Source organism: Ornithodoros turicata, chromosome 6, assembly GCF_037126465.1.
Source record: "Ornithodoros turicata isolate Travis chromosome 6, ASM3712646v1, whole genome shotgun sequence".
Taxonomy (NCBI): Eukaryota; Metazoa; Arthropoda; class Arachnida; order Ixodida; family Argasidae; genus Ornithodoros; species Ornithodoros turicata.
Genome location: NC_088206.1, coordinates 13,587,294 through 13,605,243, shown reverse-complemented (window position 1 = coordinate 13,605,243; position 17,950 = coordinate 13,587,294). Strand labels below are relative to the sequence as shown.

Below are 17,950 nucleotides of genomic sequence, written 5' to 3'. Positions count from 1 at the left end.
TGTATTGCATTTTCCGCTTACCCCGGAAGAATCTCACGGAAGCACTTCCCAACATTTCATATGCTGTCAAGCATATAAAGCACCTCTTTCCAGCGAATGTTCCCCATTCGGGAATAGCCAAAGCGTCGTACACAGCCTTCTACCATTACTCAATCCATAATATCTCTTTAAATATTCATGTACACGTAAGATGGAAGGAGCTGCTTCGTGCTGTTTACGAGAAGGATGTAACGCTCGAACTTTCGCTCGCCGTGAATTTCACGGCATTGAAGACAATCGTGAGCGCAGTGGCCGCGACGCCGATCAGCCCCACTTTACATAATCTCTCCGCGCGTGCGTGAAACACTCACGCCGCACGCGACCGTCCTCTCCTGTTTTTGTCTCGCCGTGCGACTTCGGGGCTGGAGACTGTCCCGGGTTGGTGTACGGGGTACCTTTCTTCCACACTGTAATACCTAATGTAGCACCTACCGTACCACTCCGACCGTTCTCTACGCTAGCCTCTCAGCCTAATCTCGCCAGGCGTCGTAGCAGCCCCAAGGACGCGAGTACTTTCGGCTTCTGTTGTTTTGCGGGACGAAATCTGCCGATGGATACGTATCTCATACGTACGTGCTGGTTTCAGAGTGGTTTGAAAAATAGAATGACCTGAAATAATGACTGCCTCCAATCCTGCTGTATCACATTTGACGAAAAGTCCCTGATTAAAACGCTAATTGATATTGAAAAAAAAATGATTAAGTGATGAATTTAAGTAATTAATCAGCAAGTAGTTAGTACTTACATACTCTCTTCCAGAGTGGATTTGGTGGGTTTTCTGTGACCACGAACTTTTTTTTTTTTTTTCTGGGGTCCCCGCACCCACAGTTTATGTTCATTTTCCTTGCTCTTCCCATTAATTTTTCTTTCACCAGACCAAAGCAACCGAATGTCCACCTGCCCGCGCCATCCTCTCGCAAAAACAACTTGTGTGCTTCTCACGTAGCCTATTCTTGTGAAAACAATAAATATTCGTGATACTGATGTGTGGACCATGTTGTGCCTAGAGGAGAAGCACTTTGACTGAGAGTTACATAGATGCGGCCATGTGGTGCATCGTGCGCCTTTCGGCAAACGAAATTGGAACCGAAACCGTCTTAACTTCAATGTTCTCCAACCAGATGGCGCAAGGCGTCCCAGCAGCAAAGAACTATCTGTTAAACTCCCCTACGCAACTGAAATGGAGACGCCCCGTATCCTGCCGCACACAAGGACACGGCGTAAACGTCGCGTGTGTAGCGAATCGCGCTAGCAGACGCTGTCGTTGAAACCCAGTTTCCCACGACCGATCGAAACCCGGGCTCCAGTCTGTCGCGCACACAAGGTTATGTGCCGTGAACGTGTCGTCTGCCAACGGATTTGTGTCTGCTAACGCCGCTGTCATCGTCTGCAACCGGCATCTTTATTGTAAGTGTTGAATACCTTTCAACTTCAAAATTTATCTTTTCAAACTAAGGATGTGGCAGCCTGGAAAAAAATGTAGCACTGTTAATGTTGTGGTTTGTGATGATCACAGTGTCGTCTGCTAGAATGCTGGTTATAGTGCAGTGTATTTCAAAGAATGGAGTCGTTCTCAGCAGTTCAACGAGCGGCGCACGAGTTTTAAACCTGTTGCAGCGCGTTGCAGTGAGGTGATTTTCTCTCCTGTCGATAAAGAGCCGGGTGGAAATGGAGTTTTTCTCTTTGATCAGTCCTCTGTCCCAGAGAAGCGGCTGGTCTTTATCGGTCCAGAGAACCGGAAAACTCCAATGCTATTTCGCTGTTACTAAAATGAGCTGCTTATTTATTAAAGATGTTGCCGTGGGACGCTGGCCGTACATGTAGCTCGCCGTTATATCGTGTGACGTTACGAACACGTTAAATTTAGCTGCATATACGTGGTCACGAAGTGCAGCATTATGCCTCCCTCTACCTGTACCGGCATGGACTTGCACTGTCGGAGCCAAGTACTGTACATGCGCGACAATAGAACATCGTCTCGGCTGATTTCGTGTCTCTTTCTTTTATAAAAACTTTAAACTTTTCTTGTTTATTTCACCGAACATTCTTATTGAAGTCGTACGGACTTGCGGGTACAAAATTCCTGTCAGCTGGCATCGACCTAAATACCTAGCATTCCCAGGCCCCGCTAAGCAAATACGGAAGCTCGCGTTCTTCTACAGAGCAATCATACAGAACGAAGGCGAAAGGCGTTTGCGTTCTGAAAAAGGCGACCGCGTTTTGCACTATCGCCGCGACACGCGTAGATACGTATGGAAGCCGTGCCATGACAACGTGGCTCGGAATACGGCACTCATAAAAGTTTTGTCCGTTTTCTGCACTGCATGATGAAAGCACGCAAGTTCCCTTAGCGACATCAGAGTTCCTGCTTCCCACTCAGCGAATATTAATTCGGCGGCGGAGTCTTTTCCTCTCGAGCTGTAAAGAATTCGCCAGCAACTGCTGCTCTTTGCGGATTTGTTTTTACATCACTTCGGTGAAGCGCAGGCATGTGCGAAAAGTAGGTTGGATGCTTGATCGTGCCAGCTGTATCGGATGGCGCTTGCTGAAAAAAAAAAAAAAAAAAAAGAAAAAGCTGTTTCTCTTCCAAAATACTACTTACACTTCTTGGGTGGGGGTTCACTTGATCGAAGAAACAAATTTTCCGACGAATTTGACACCTGACTGAAGGAGCAAGGCAATAACATTTTGCGTTGCGAGACAATTCATTCATCAATCAATCAATCAAGAGCCACCATGCACTATATTTGCGCTCCACTGTGTCTCATCCCTGCGCAGTTAAATTTGCGAGAGCGCCCTGAAAAAACCTGTCATGGTCAGTACTGCGTGACATTGAAGGATCGGCCAGATCTCCTTGCGTGACGTAATTAGGTCTGTGTGACGTAGCATCATCGTAGCGAGCCACGCGTCAACGACAGGCAAACCCGAATGCTCACTACAAAAACACTGGCTTGCACATCACCTCAACCTTCATCCTTGAAATCTTTTTCGTGGTACATAAATCAAGCTCAAAATAGGCGAGAAGTTTTATCCAACCCTTCCGTCCTCCTTTTGTTATTTTTGAAACAGAGCCCCCCCTCTCTCTCTATTGCTGTCATAAATACAGCAGATATTCCGACACCAATCCGTGTTACACTCAAAATATAAAAAAAGAACTTCTCCCGTACAGCTGCAACCCCTTAATTCCGCCATCACAAATAAACGTCCTGCCGTTGCGGCGCAGCAGACATCGCAAGGCGGACGAGTCAAACTCTCACGGCATCCAGTCTTCCTCATTGTGGAGAAAAAAAATGAGAACCTGAACAGGCGAGATGATGCCTAGCCAAAAAAGAAAAAAAGCTCCGAGGGCGTGGCACGTCGTCTGATAGAAATAAGAAGGGCGCAATTTCTCTCTCCCACTCTTTCTCACTTTCTTTATTTCCTCGCAGACGAAAATGCCTTTCCCCTCTTTTGTTGCTTTTTTTCGGCGCAAACAGAAAGCGATTCAAACTTTCGCTTCTCATACTTTCGATATTCTTGTATTGCCGTTCTTGATGTAGGACGGCATTTCCTTCCGGAAGGAAGATACAGCTCCAGGCTGTACAAAAGCATTACAGCATTACAAGGTGATCGAGTATCGAACGCTATTTCAGTTATGTTTTCTTTGAACGTCACAACAACGTCGTTGTATACGCTCGATACGGAGCCTCATAAAGTGTCACGTGGTCTTGATGTAATGGAGCTGCCTTGGTGTCTTGAACACGCGATGGCTTTGTCAAAAAGCAGTAGTGCTGGCGCGCTGCAGTTGCTGTGTAAAATGCGTTCCTCGCGTCGACGAAGTCGTAGCAGACGACGGACACTGAGCAGACGACACGCCGCGACAGTATTCATGTTCATTACTTTTGTCTTCTGCGTTCTTTATCCTCGGTCTGTGCAGCCGGATCATTCGTAATCGGTTGAGAACGTAAGTGAAATCTCCAATAACCACAGAAAAAGAAAAGGAGGAGAAGCAAGATGAGTAAGAAATACAATTCTTGCATATATATAGAAACATCCAGAAAGGCGATCCGGAACGAGCAGTACTTTCGCCCACTGCCCCACTGCTCGTCACGGCCCCTCTTCAAACAAGTTCTACAAGCGTTTTCATCTTCCTGCAACAAACCACTTTCACCCTGACGGTTGCGAAATAGCCCCCCCCCCCCCCTCCTTTCCGTCCCACCTCCCCCGCAAAAGATGTGCTTCCTACACATTCTCCGATTGATCCAAAGCACAGAACCAAGGACACCCACTTGGCCCGTCGACCTCCAGTGCAGAAGATGCTGACGGAATTCTTAATATCGCTTCACGTTTATATTACATCGCGTCGGGCGGCTTTCTGCATTTGAGCCCGCTGCCGGGAGATATATTGCAGCGTCTGGGAACATGGGTGCTCCCGTTATTTTTATCGGAATAGTAGCAGGATCATAAAAGTGGTTGGAGAAGAGGTTTTGGCGTTCAGCTTCGCGATGGGGTGGGAATGTTTCGGAACATTCCTGTACTGCTGCGGAAGTTTGTTTGTGGGAATCGCGAAGGGAAAGGGGGTGATAGTAAAATAAATACATGGACGGCAACCGTACAACAGACTGAGTGCACTAGGACTGTATAAGTATCGCTCGCGAGTGCATGCAGAAGATACCGCAGCCCAAGAGGGCCGGTTCGGTGAATACGCAAACTAACTGGCGTTACTAACATATTCGTTTGTAGTGGTATTTCTCTGGCGTGAAGACATAGAGAATGTAATTTTGGGATGTTAATGTACGTTCTTGTCTGAAAGACAGTGAGGTTGCTGACCAAATAGAACCTCTGTGGTCGACCACCTGCCTCCGTATAGGTGAAGCGAGTTGTGTTGAAGAAAATTGTGCAACCACTACAGTAAAAACGCGGGAAAAAAATCGATTTCACACAACATCGAAATGACATCAATAGAAATTTAACAGCGTTTCAAAACGAGTTTATCATAAAAATGTCCCGCAAACTGTCTCACTCCTATCAGATCTATCGCAAAGCCCATACTTTACACATGACATTCTCGGGTAAACAAAGCCTTTCAAACGTGAACTTTTGCAATTTATCCAGATTTAAGTTACTGTTTATGCACATTATTTTACATATATCCATTATGTCTCACTGTAAGTATATACTTATTCATCTTGCGTTTTATGTGTGTGTCTAGCTATAAATATCGTGTTTATCTTGTTCGTTGTTTTTCAGTGTGTCTACATATGTACGCGTTTATCTTGTTCTGTAACTCCCTCCCTCATGTAATGCCCCATTGGGATAATTTGAGGTATATGCATAAACATAAACAAGCCCCCGCCACAACTTCCAGTCCCACGAAGACTTCCGGTCCTTCCGCGACTAAGGACGCTCGAACCAGCCGCCATGCAGAATTATATCTCTCGCTTTTGCTGATTTGTTGAAAACGGGAGGCGTGCGCCTTTTTGTGGCAATAGGGAGTTTTAGTAGATAGTACGCTATCGCCTTTGCGGACGTAAGGGATAGCGTTGATGCTTCTGCGCACGCCCATAAGAGAAAGAGAGCTTCGCGCAGTGCACAGTACCACCAACCCTATCCGTTACGCACGCTATCGCCTTTGCGTACGACCCACTAAAACTATCTAATGTGAATTGCCACAAAAAGGCGTATACGTAACTAACGCACTTCCGGTGGCGCACGATAGCGCATTTATGCGTGCGAAATGCATCAGAATAGGGTAACATGGCGGATACAGGAGAGTTGTGTTCAGGTACCGTTAGGGGAGCTATCGGTGCAGAAATCGAAACGATGTCCCACATGGATGCTCATCGGTAGTGCCCCTTGCGGTGCCTGCACATAACTCTCCTGAGACCGCCATGCACTACCACGCACAGTCATGAATTCACTATTCTAATGCATGGAAGCCGATGTTTTCGCGCGATGTTTATTTATTTTTTTTACGTTGAGTGTGGCTTCCAGGATTTTTTTGTAGCTTTCGCACGCATAAATACGCCATCGTACGCCACCGGAAGTTCCTCGGGTAAGTAGACAACGAGTTACATGTAAAAACGTGGGTTACGTTTCTCTGCACACACCCTGCATAAAAGAACTGCCAACGCGAGAAACTTTATACATTCCGTTACCTGCCTGACGCTGGCAAAAGGTTCGGCAATCACTGCACGCGTTCTGAACGCAAACTCTCATATAACGCACCGTAAAACAAGATATATCGAAAGCGGCAGTCTGCGGTTGTGTTCGTTTGTTCAGCTCGCGCGAGCCGGAGTCGTGACGTATGAGAGTCATCGTACGTCATCGTACGTCATCGACTCCAACGACTCGCATCGAGAAGAGAGTCGACTCACGAGCACCTCTAGTGTTGATTCCTCGAATTTTAGAACGGGGGTCACTGCCAGGGCGATGACGTCGCGAGAGCCGCACCAGGGAATTTTCGCCCAGCAAGAGTCGACCCTGTCGATTCTCGAGTTGCTCGAGTCCAATAAACGAACACAACCTGAATTAGCCCATTCATGCCATTAAACCTGAATCAATGGGCGTTGTTTACACTTAGGCGTTGCGGGCATACGGTACGTGCATTTGGCACGCGTGCGACGCACTGTCCCGACCAACAGAAGCTCTTGCGTCCTGTGTATCAGCCACCTGTGCCAGCTCATCGACGAAGCACGCAGGCATTCCGCCGACGACCTGTCTACCTGATAAGTGTGCCCGTACCGCGCTTGCAGCGAGAGTGCCGCCGGCGTGCTTCTTATAAATAGGTAGCGTTGGACGCTGTGCAAACGCTGGACATGAATTGATGACGACATGCATGCAGCACAACGTCCGTAACAGATTGGCTTCGATGGTATTCAGATTCAAAAACAAAACGAACAATGTGGAGACGTCCGTAATATATTGGAAGTTTATATAGTTTTTTTTTTTATATGTTCGCTACAGAATTTTTATTAAAAAAAAACTAGCAGAGCAAAATAGGTGCTGTTTTTGCAGTTGAGTTATATGGCCTTTAACTTTAAAATCACTAATTACCTAACATTCATTAATTAACTCTTTAATTAGGGGATTTCGCGCAAAAGCGAGATAACAGAACGGGAGATATTCCTAGTTGAAAGCCATTCCGTGTTTGAAAACCCTTTAGGCGCACGTGTGTTGAAATATCCATCGCTGAATTTCGCTATGCAAATACTTACTGTTCCCTTGGACCTTCCTTAGCGTTACCTCCACTCTCCCTCTCTCTCTCGCTTTGGATGTACTTCGTCGCTCGCATCGAACGCAGAAATTCGATGTTCGAAGACGTTCGAGGCTCTGCAAAAAACAAATTTCTCGATATCAGCGCGACAGAATGTCGGGACAGATGAGAGGGGTTAAAAACGTGAAAGCGATTTGGCGAATAAAACTCCATGGTGGAGAAAAGATAGAGTTTGGGAGAAATTTACTTGGATGGATGAATGGATATATTTAAAGAAAAATGTGGATGCTGCTGCTATACAACACTTGGAGACTGTCTAATTTAGCTGGCTCCTTTTCACCGTATGGTGTCGCTGTCAAAGGACATTGTCTTTCGTCTAAGCTTGAAGTCAAGCTATGAAAACAGCACAGTGGACGCTGTTAGAGTTTCCTATCCGCAATGTTTTTTTCTTTTTTTTTTTCATCGACAGAGACAAATTATTGTTGGTGTTCCACAGATACTGCAACAGAAAGCAAGCTCACATATAATAGCACGCAATAAAGCGCGCAGTAAACCCCACATGCGCTTGCAGGTCCTTTCTGCGTGCAATCAACCACACCTGTGCTCCTTACAAATGGTTGCCAAGAGAAACCCTAAGCTCCGTTGGACAGTGCTATGTACCCCAGTGTGTTACAAATTTATGTGTCTCATTCAACCAAATGGCCAAAAGGCTTAGCAGACGCGTGCGACACATGCCGTACATTACACTAAGCGCCTAAAGCCTCCACACATCGCAGAAACAGACGACAGTTCGCAATCAGTGACGTCACTGCACCATTTAACATCGTCATCGCTCACAAAAGCCATACAATGAAGATAAAAAAAAGTAGCCACCAAAAAGTGCCCCGCCATCGAACAACCCCTCGTTTTTTTTTTTGTTGTTGTTTTTTTTTCGTGGATTTTAGCCTGAGAATTTTAGGGACACTCGATGGATGACCCAGCTTCCGGCGGAAGTGGGGGCATTGTTTCCTGACTTCCGGGGTCTTCCCAATCCCTGCATGTTGAGGAAGTAGGAAGAGAGGAAAGTGTGGAAGAAGATGGGGAAATGCGGCGACCTCTCCCCGTTGTGTGGGCATCGATTGCATGGATCAAAAGGCGCCGGCCAGACTAGACGGTGTGTGTGTGGCGCTCTCCTATACCTCTACCGTCCTTGGGAGGCCATTTATTGGAGATTGACTGGTGGGTGCACAATCTATGATGAGTTATAACAGTTCTGCCTCCCGTTTCTTTTTTTTAATCGGACACGAAACCCAACGAGAGAAATTAATTGGTTGGGTTACACGCCCATCCTCCGAAATCACGCTATACTGTGCAATGATCAAAACCATCCGGGAACAGTCATTTTTTTCTTAATTTTTCAATAAAGAAAAATCATCCTATTTCTTTTTCAGCAGCTCAAAATTTAGCATTTTTATATGGAACCTGCAGTCGTATCAGTGTTGTCATCAGTCATCATCACTCGTATCACCATCAACCATATCAGACAAAAGTGCAATTGTTATGTTTCACAGAGTGAAGCAAACAATGTTGTCATTACGTCTCTTAACCGTGATGACAATACGTTTGGGCAATGTTATATCGTATACTGAAACAGAGCTTGTTGTCTATAAAACCAGAAATTCACAAATTCACGACGTTATTAATTCGTGTGCACGTTACTTTTCAAATATCAACTGTCTCCATCGCTTTCGTTAAAACTATTTCTAGCTTTGATTCACGGTGATACAAATTGTTTGTATCAGAGCCTATGTTCATCTTACATCCACGGCCATGCTTCAGGAAACCCATCGGTTCGCTCGTTGCAATTACCAAGAGTAAACGGTACCCTACAAATCTACTTTTCACTTTCAGTTCTAACTTTCTTAATTTGCGTAAAAGGGAAAGGGGAATGTTTTGTGCGCGACCGACAGGAGGAGGAGGAGGACAGATTGGGTCCGCGCTAGAAGTCACTGGCCCGGAACCGGAAACTACACTAACTGCGTGCGCGATACGCTCCACTCGCTTTCTACTACCTCCACTCGGTCATGCTCCAAACACTGATTCTTATACAAGCCAGCCCCCTCCTGAACATTCCGCTGCACCCCTCCGCCAATCCCCCCCCCCCTTACATAACGCTGCCCACAGCCTCATGCCCGTATATAGTCGAATTATACGCTGTTGCCGGAGTGCTCATTTGGATCCGCCAAATTTAGCCTTCTTTCGCTTGCTTCTTTCTTTCTTTTCTTCGTGTATTTGCAAGAAGGTTTCGGTCTGATGAACTTGGCCCGGAGGAGGGATACTGTATTTCCCGGGCGTGCATATTGCGACATGTCTTTACTGCATCACGACGTCGAACGTCGGTGCAGGGCCACTTCCTGCAGTGTGTATCAGATATTGAGATGAGAGATATCCGCTGGCTACAGTTCATTGGTCTTTGAATTTTGTGCATTAACATGGAAGGGCAGAGTATCCGTTTTAGCGTGCCCGTGCATTTCTGTCGCGCGACCTGATCCATCGCAATGTTATTAACGTTGTGTGCAAACTGTAGAGGTTTCCCACAGATAAGTTTACACTCGCGCTTATGCAGCACAGTACGGGAGAATTTTTGCAGACGACAACGACAAGCAGACTAAGTTCTCTGTCGTCTGCTTCTGAAGGTGAAAGAAAAATGCGTACTTTTAGGTCGAAATCTTACCATCGCGTGACACTGACCTTGTAACCAGAAATTTACCTCCAACGATGACCCTATAAAGGGACAATCACTTTCAGAAGCAGACGAGATATAACTTCGTCTGCTTTGTCCCTGTCGTCTGCAACGACTCTTCCGCGCGATGTGCACAAGCAGGAGTAAACTTATCCGTGGACGACCTGCACACTTTGGCCCGCCTATAAAACTATCGTATTTGAACAATGTTAGCGCCGCGAAGCAACTGTGGCTATGACCGGCGTACAGATGTGGACAGCTGGAGACAGGGTAGCAGGAACGAGTGGAGGACAGGGGGTTAGTCTGCGTCCTACACTTGGAACTGAGTCGGCGAACTGTATATTCCGTAGCAGACGACAGGAAAGACGCTGAAGGTGTCGTCTGCTGAGGGCGCAGTACGCCACTCCCGATATTCCGCACCGTAAGGCTCAACATAACACGGGACCGAACTTCGTCTCTGTGAGCAGTGTTTCAGCTTTTTCTTCCACTACAATCTTCCGTGAGGATGCCGCTCGTGTGAATGCGCAGATAATGTACCCAGCGAGCACATTTCTCCGCACCACTCTTTATGTTCACCTGCAACATGTTTGTCGCCTCCCCAGCCGGGCGCCTTTCAAGTTCTCCCGCGCGACTCTTCCGTTGATAAGGAAGTAGCTGTGTGTGTGTGTGTGCGTCGGAGTTGTAAACGCATACGAATCCATCTAAATGACTGGCTGACTTCAGAGCAGTCACGGCAACCCTAACGATTAACAAGTGCCGAGCCCATATCGGTCTCCACCCCTCCTGCACGCATCACTGCCTGCCTCTCTCCACCCTCATCGGCTTCGATATTTACATACACTATATATATATTTAAGTTGGCCATAATCGTAATGCACGTCAGGCGTTGATAGCTTATTCATGCGTACGGGGCGTTGGCTGTGTGCAGAATAGTTAGCGTGTGTAACCTTTGCATACACTGTGCGTTCCCGATGGAGGAGTATGCTAGTAATAGTTAAACATGGCGCAGCGTGGGCTAGTTTATGGGGACGAGAAAAAAATATGTTGGGCGGACAAAATCTGTATATCGAACAAAATAGTATTAAGAGTCATCGTTATTATTGCACCCGCATAATGGAGGGAAAGGATGATGAAACGACCGAAAAAAATTATGCATAATGTAAAAACCCCGAGACTAGGGAACACGAAGGGACAGACACAACACGAAGTGAAAAAAAAAATTATGAAACACTGAAAAACATGGAAAAAAAATTATGAAACATACGCCATTATTAGCGACGTCCCCAGGGAATATTCTAGTGGAAGAAAAAGGAGAGAGAAAAAAAAGCTGCTCACGTGGCGAATGTTCTGCCGTGAAACACAGGGAGTGACACATTGCGTTAGCAGACGACACTATCGCCACTGTCGTCTGCTACGAAATATCTTGTGGCTGACAGACGACACCATCGGCACTGTCGTCTGCTACGAAATATCTTGTGGCTGAGCGCAGGATACTCCCCATTATTAGAAGAGCACGAAAAGGCATGGCGTTCAACGCTCGAGCTCTACAGGATTCCATCTTTGTTCATCTCCTTATGTCTCGGAAATGTATTTGGCAACATAGGCGTTCGTTTCACGCCACTGAAATCGATGTGAGAAGTTCGCCTGGCCACACTGTGTCTCCCCATAGCATCGCGTCTACATCACTTCTTGTATTCTCAAGCTCCGCGCGTGAACATCTCACAAAATGAAAGAAGAAGCACATAAAGAGGGCCCCGCGAAGAAGGCCAATAAAAAGGGAGCAATTTAGTCTCGTGCAACGCAAGACAAGCCAGAATGAGCGCGACGCCGGCCTCTATAATGACAACAAATACGACACTTGCGACTGGGGCTCATGAAGCCAGCAAGCGCGTAAATTGAGTGGAAAGGCGACTAGACTTGACGTTTGACGTTATACATATAGGATCTGTCCTCGAAACAGGGATAGCGATCTGATTGTGATAAGGAGGAGACGTAGTGTGGGTCATGCTGTGTAAATGAGGCCGAGCTGGGAGGTTGAATCAATTGAAAGTTGGGTTGGAGGTGGATGTTAATGTCTTGTTCCTATTGTCTGCAGTACGGAGCCGTGGCTACACGTAGTCCGACACCGCACCGAAAGTGTGGGAGCCTACGCTGCAAGCATAATTTCTCCGCGGAGTAACTTTGTTGAGGTTGACGAACTACATTTCGTGCAGTTCTTAAGTTGAACACGGGTGCGGAGAGCTGTTACTCTACAAAGCGTCGTTGTTTAACTTTGTCGTCGCTAATCTCGCTATGCTGTCGTCCTATTGTATATGACAGAGTGAAACGTTTTGTTTGTTTCTTAACGCTTGTTGAGCAAGCCACGTGACATGATGCGAGACGAGAGATTATTTTCCCGTATTTCTGTTTGCCTGATAACTTATAAAAGTATCGTCCTCCTGAAGTCCTATTCAGCGCCCTCAGTCGTGTCACGGAATCGTAGCTTGCTTTCGGTTGAACTCCGACCGTCAAACAACCCCTGAGCAAGTATGCTTTGCACTCTGGCAGCTCGCAACCAAACATGTTTAGGCGTCTATGACTCTTGTGCTTTTTTATCACACCTGACACATCGTCTGTCATATATGTTCTGCCTCTCCGCATATTGCCCATCATATCAATTGAATCACCGGTAAACAGCCTCCTTATCGGCCGTTAGTGATAAAATATTTATGAGCTCCAGCCAGCGGCTGATAAACAAGGAAACCATTAAAAAAGTAGAGTGATTTCCCCCATTTTTATCTCTGTAGGGCGCCTTCTCTCTCTCTCTCTCCGTTTGTCTTTTGGAGAATCCTCGTGGCGCAGAGCCAACTAGGCCAAAGTACGTGCGTCTTCCTTTGCGTAATTCAATAAAACAGGTGCTGCCACCTTTTCTTTTTCTTTTAAAGAGTAAAATAAACGGAGCAGATGAAATCGGCTTCTATTTCGAGCGGTTGCGTATACCACACGACTGCCTTCTTCATGGGCGTGTATATACCCGTGCTAGATTACGCAATCGAGGACGTTATTTTTGTTGAGCACGGCATCTCGTAAGACTTGGCACGTTTTGGGTGCGGGCTGAACGCCTGTTTTGCGCCCAGTATTTTACCTCTTCTCTTTATTGTGTGCCGATCCATACACCGGTAAGGCGACCACATCGTAAATTGTCTTCGCACGCGAGATAATTGGTAATGCTGCTCCAATAATACGTGGGGTGCAAGTCTTACGTAAGCGGTTGTCCTAACTGGTTATAAGTACAGACTGGTGAGAATCGGTTCGTGCATCATTTTTCATCTTGTCTTCGGATCGCGTAAAGAGAAATTTATGCGCGCGGTTTTTTTCTTCTTTCTTTGTGAATAATGCATCGAGTGATATCGTCGATAACAACGTAGGCTGTGCTGAAGAAATTCTTCACCAGCTTTAGATTTATTTTCCTCTACCGTACTTACCTTCGCACTGCATTTCGCTACTTTTCGCCTGCTGACATCCGCGGCACATTCTTTATTTTCAACACAGTGGCGATAGATTAGATTAGACTAGACGAAAAAAAAAAAAAAGCGTGGAGTTGTTTGTCCGACGACGTCAGCACTGGCTAAGATCTCCCTTTCGGCTCCACTCATCTGTTGTTTACCGTACAATTTCTTCTCCGGGTTACAGGAACAAGCTCGTTAAAGCTGCTACCCGTTTTAGCAACGCGCCGCAGCCTTTTCCCGTTTCGTCGTTAAAAGCAGGTCAGGACCAAGTTGATAAACAACATCTGCTAAACGTGCTTACCAACTCCGTCTGCAAATAACTACATTTTAACTAACCCGACGTTGAGAAACTGCAGCCACACGTTTCACCATAGCTTGCATCACCGTTCTCAGGAACTCCTCCTATGTACCTTTCCATCTACAGAGTCTCGCAGCACGACCTTGGACAATTATATAAACATCCATACCAGCGCAACCGCACTTGAATATAGCAGACTTTGCACAATCCCGGGAGCAGCAGTTTTTACGCAAACATAAGTGCAGGTATTTAAACGACGCAATCTCACCTCCATAATGTAAATCCTGTCTCTGAATTGATCGCTGTGCATGCCCGTAAAAAAAGATGCCTCTCAGTCGGACCGGGTAAATCTAATATATCCACGTCGAATAACAACACAGCTCTGTTTTGTGTGCGAAGAATTCAAGGTTGCTACAATACACTGTGCAAGTGTGTCTCTGCGCATGACCGTGTATTCACGAGCAACAACCTCACGGAAGATTCTAGTCGAAGAAAAAGCGAAAACACTGTTCGCAGAGTTCCGTCCCGTGTTATGTTGAGCATTCACACAGTGCCGGAATATCGGGAATGGCGTACAGCGCATTTAGCAGACGACACTTTTAGCAGATGGCACCGTCTGCGTCTTTCCCTGTCGTCTGCTACGGAACGCGAAGACACGACGTTGAGCGCTCGTGCTCGCGTGACAGCAGAAAGCTATGACGTTTTTCGCATCTTCCGCTATAGTATTCTGGGGAATGTCGCTCGTGTGAACACACGGTGAGAGGAAGAAAGAGTTGGGGGAAAGCACGTGATGAAGCATCTGTCCACTCGGAAAGTAGCAATAAGGGGGCATTCGCAGACGGGGCAACAACACTACACGGTGAAAAAGCCACGTGGACCTCACGTGTAGTTACCTTGGAAAATTAAGGGCTCGCGAACATTGAGCGTTTCACGGTATACATGTAGCAACATACGAGTCCGTCGATACCGCATGCGAAGTACCGGGAATGTTATTACCGAGATTAACGACTGACACTTAAAATGAGGTTTTCAGAAGTCGTTAAACGGAGCAAGTGGTACCAGGGTCCTGTGACGGCAACACTGGTCGTGAAAAAAGGAACAACTTTCTTTTATGGTCCGTAGAGGGAAAATGCCCCGGCGTTGTACACGAAAGTGGTCATGGCCTTTGTCGCAAGCATATTGATGTTGTCCAGTGGACATCGACAATAAATCGTGGGATGAATCAGATTCTCTTTTTGACAATCTTCCGTAGTTCTGTTGCGTAAATCGTGCAACCTTATTTTTTGTCGGATCCATTTCGTTCGCATTTTATCGCTGCAAGGTAGAGGCAATAAAGTTACAGATGCCGATAAAGCATCAGTAATGTTATTCCACAAAACTAATTCGAACGTCACATCCGCTAAGAAACTTTCCGCAGCCAACTTCATCGTTCCTTCGATGTCCACACGCCAACACCCCATTTAGTATCTAATATCTACCCCACACAGCGTCCTTCCATCACCAGCCATTCAATCACACGCACACTTGCGAGTCACGAAGGACAAAACTCTGAAACCGCACACCCGCGCTCAATGAACCCGATACCCCCCATCTGACTCAATCAAGATGCCCCCCATCAGTCCCGTCATCAATACCACCATCGCCCTCCTCTTCCGCATCCCATTCTCATCCTCCCCTCCCCTCCCTCATGGAACCGGAAGTAGCCTCCTCTCCCAGACAAAAAAAAAAAAAAGACGGCTACCCTCTCCCACTAAAGAAACGCGCGCAAAAGCTTCTCTTCGCTTCTCACGGCTGCCGCCATAGCCAGAGCTGGCTTCATTGCCGCGACGCAAAAGACAGTCTGGTCGTTCTGACGAGCATTTCGCATACCGTGAGCTGTGCCCCCATAGACAGGATACAGCGTTGTATCGGATACAGCGATCAGTGAAGTTCCTACTTTGTGCGCAACCGTTTCGACGAGGAATACCGCTCGATGGTGCTGTTGGCGTCCACGCCGATACGACACGGCGAGCGGTGAGTTTTGTCGCACCGTATCTTCGCTTCGTTTCGATATCGACTGGTTGTGTGTATCGCTGGGTGGAGACAGCCCAGTGTTCCCTGTGGTAATCGTTTGATACCGATCCTGTTGCGAAGTATCCTAGAAGTGGTATCGAGTTGATAGTTAAGTCAAAAAGTCAACACATTAAAAGTCAGCAATCTCGTTGGCGACTAGTACGTTTTTTGTTCTGTTTTTTGTAAATACATTTGCGTAAAGAGCAGCTAGAAAGCAGGCGAGCTGGTGATATCTGATCTCCGTAACGAACCCTGAGACTGGCTGTGGCTGACTCGGGTCTGTGTGTTCCTACCCCAGTCTCAGGGTTCGTTATGGAGATATTTGCGTACTTGTGTTGTGCGACATTCTTCCCCACGACATCCTCATTTTTAGACTCCACAACCGCTAGCAGCAGTTTCGAATACACTGTCGGAAAAAGAGGGAGTAATGTTAATCATTTTGGGGTCTCAATGTACTTCCACAGTCGTTAGTCCTTTCCAGGACTAAATTCAGGGACTATTCGCGGCGCTGCGAAGTAAATTTCAGGTTCAAGGGACTAAAATGGGGAGTAATTGTTATTTAGGGGACTAGATACTGTAATCGCTCCCTAGTTTGCTCCTTTTTTTTTCTTAGTGTGCAGTATATGAAGACGTGACGAGAAGATAAAGACACATTATAGAGGGTACAAAATTAGAACACTCTTCGCAGCCTTACGGACAAAGCCTAATGGACAACCAACTTCGATAACCGCGTGTTTGTTCTTACACTTGCCTATCCGCGGGATTCCCTCGCGAATCCTATAACCAAAGTCCACCAAAAAAAAAAAAGTTCCCCAAAGCGCTGGACAAACAGCGACTAAATAAGCCGGCCCATCAAAGGAAACGCACGTCTAACCGTCAACTGGGTGAAGGTTCTTTTTTTTTCTTTTTTTTCATCGTCTTGTTTGCCAACTTTCGCTTTCTTTTCTTTTTATAACCACGTGCCACTTTCTGTACTCGGACGTCGAAAATTGTAAGGCGGCGTTACTCGGCAAAAAGAAGGCTGCACTGGTGCTCAAGTTCAACGGCCTGTAGCATGCCTGTGTGTCTGTGCGTACACGCGAAAAAAGAAAAAGAAAGAAATGACAGAAAAGGCGGAACCGGTGCATGCAGTATAGACACGCATTCAAACGGAGAGTGACGGATGCTGCATGGGGACGCGAAGTTGACGTGCCGCTCTATGTACCCTGCTCACTTGATGCCATTCTCTGGCCTCACGCATTTCAGTTCGCTCCAGTTTTATTCCAAAGCAGACGACAGCGAGAGCTGTGTTTGCGCCTTTCGTTCTTTTTCGTAGAGAGACACTTTTTTTTTTTTTGTTACTTTCGTTTCGATGCACGCAACGTCAACGTCGAGTTGGAAAAAGAATCCAGGTACTGGGTAAGAGCTAATGGAGGGCAGGAGGAGCGCGCGTTAATATAAGGTTGGGAAGAGGATTGGCCCTCTGGACCGGCACGGAGCTATAGGGTGCCTTCGAAACGGGTTTTCAAAAAAAGGTAAAAATGCGTAAAAACATCACGTGATAAAAACTATATATTTTGCCGTCGCCAGTCCCTGTGGTGAAACTGTTTAAACATTTCGATTGGAAGGCATGCCGAATTGGATTTCATCGGAAGACAGTTCTACAGTGTGTGTACGAGGTTCCTCATATTAAAGTTATCGCAAAGTTACCGCACTCGTAGAAGAAGAAAAAAATCAATTGAAAAAGAAAAAAACACAGAAAATTGGGTAGTTCCCTGAACCTGAAGTTTGCTCCCCACTAGTAATAATAATAAGTGCAAATAGTCTTTAAACATCGTATAAACGTCAGCACATTTAGTCACCGAATGGACTAACATTACTTCCTTACGACTCCTTCCACAGAGTGTAGAATTTGGTTTCGTAAAGCAACAGAACAACAACGAAAGTCATTCAGAAGGAAAATGCAAAACTGCACAAGACACGAACACCGACGACGTCTAGGCAATTATACCTCATATTCGCACTTTGGCCTCGCATTCTGCTTCAGCCCTGACTGAGGCGCAGTGCGGGAATCAAGTCAGTGCAGCTGCTCAAGCACTCCCGGCAACGCTAGCAAACGATAGAGGCAAGCCAGAGGACACCTTCAGCGAACAATGCACTATCGTCACAGACAATGG

The 17,950-nt window shown here is 46.4% G+C and overlaps 2 protein-coding genes across 6 annotated transcripts in view; one reads left to right on the top strand and one right to left on the bottom strand.

Moving 5' to 3' along the window:
* LOC135399166 (uncharacterized) overlaps nt 1–17,950 on the bottom strand; it is a 90,763-nt gene that overhangs the window by 36,076 nt on the left and 36,737 nt on the right. For all 4 annotated transcript variants that reach the window (XR_010424207.1, XM_064630912.1, XM_064630913.1 and 1 more), the window contains one exon: nt 7,236–7,350. Coding sequence is in view for 3 of the 4 variants with exons in the window: in XM_064630912.1 (XP_064486982.1) it covers nt 7,236–7,350 (115 nt within the window). In the remaining variant the exon portion in view is untranslated. The remainder of the gene's footprint in view (nt 1–7,235; nt 7,351–17,950) is intronic.
* The window catches only part of LOC135399165 (uncharacterized), a 73,756-nt gene that overhangs the window by 24,965 nt on the left and 30,841 nt on the right, over nt 1–17,950 (top strand). The window contains exon 1 of one of the 2 annotated variants that reach the window (XM_064630909.1): nt 15,519–15,755. The exons of the other annotated variant lie outside the window; for it this stretch is intronic. Coding sequence (XP_064486979.1) covers nt 15,715–15,755 — 41 coding nt within the window. The 5' untranslated portion in view covers nt 15,519–15,714. Of the gene's footprint in view, nt 1–15,518; nt 15,756–17,950 lie in introns of those variants that run through there. 2 annotated transcript variants of the gene reach the window in all.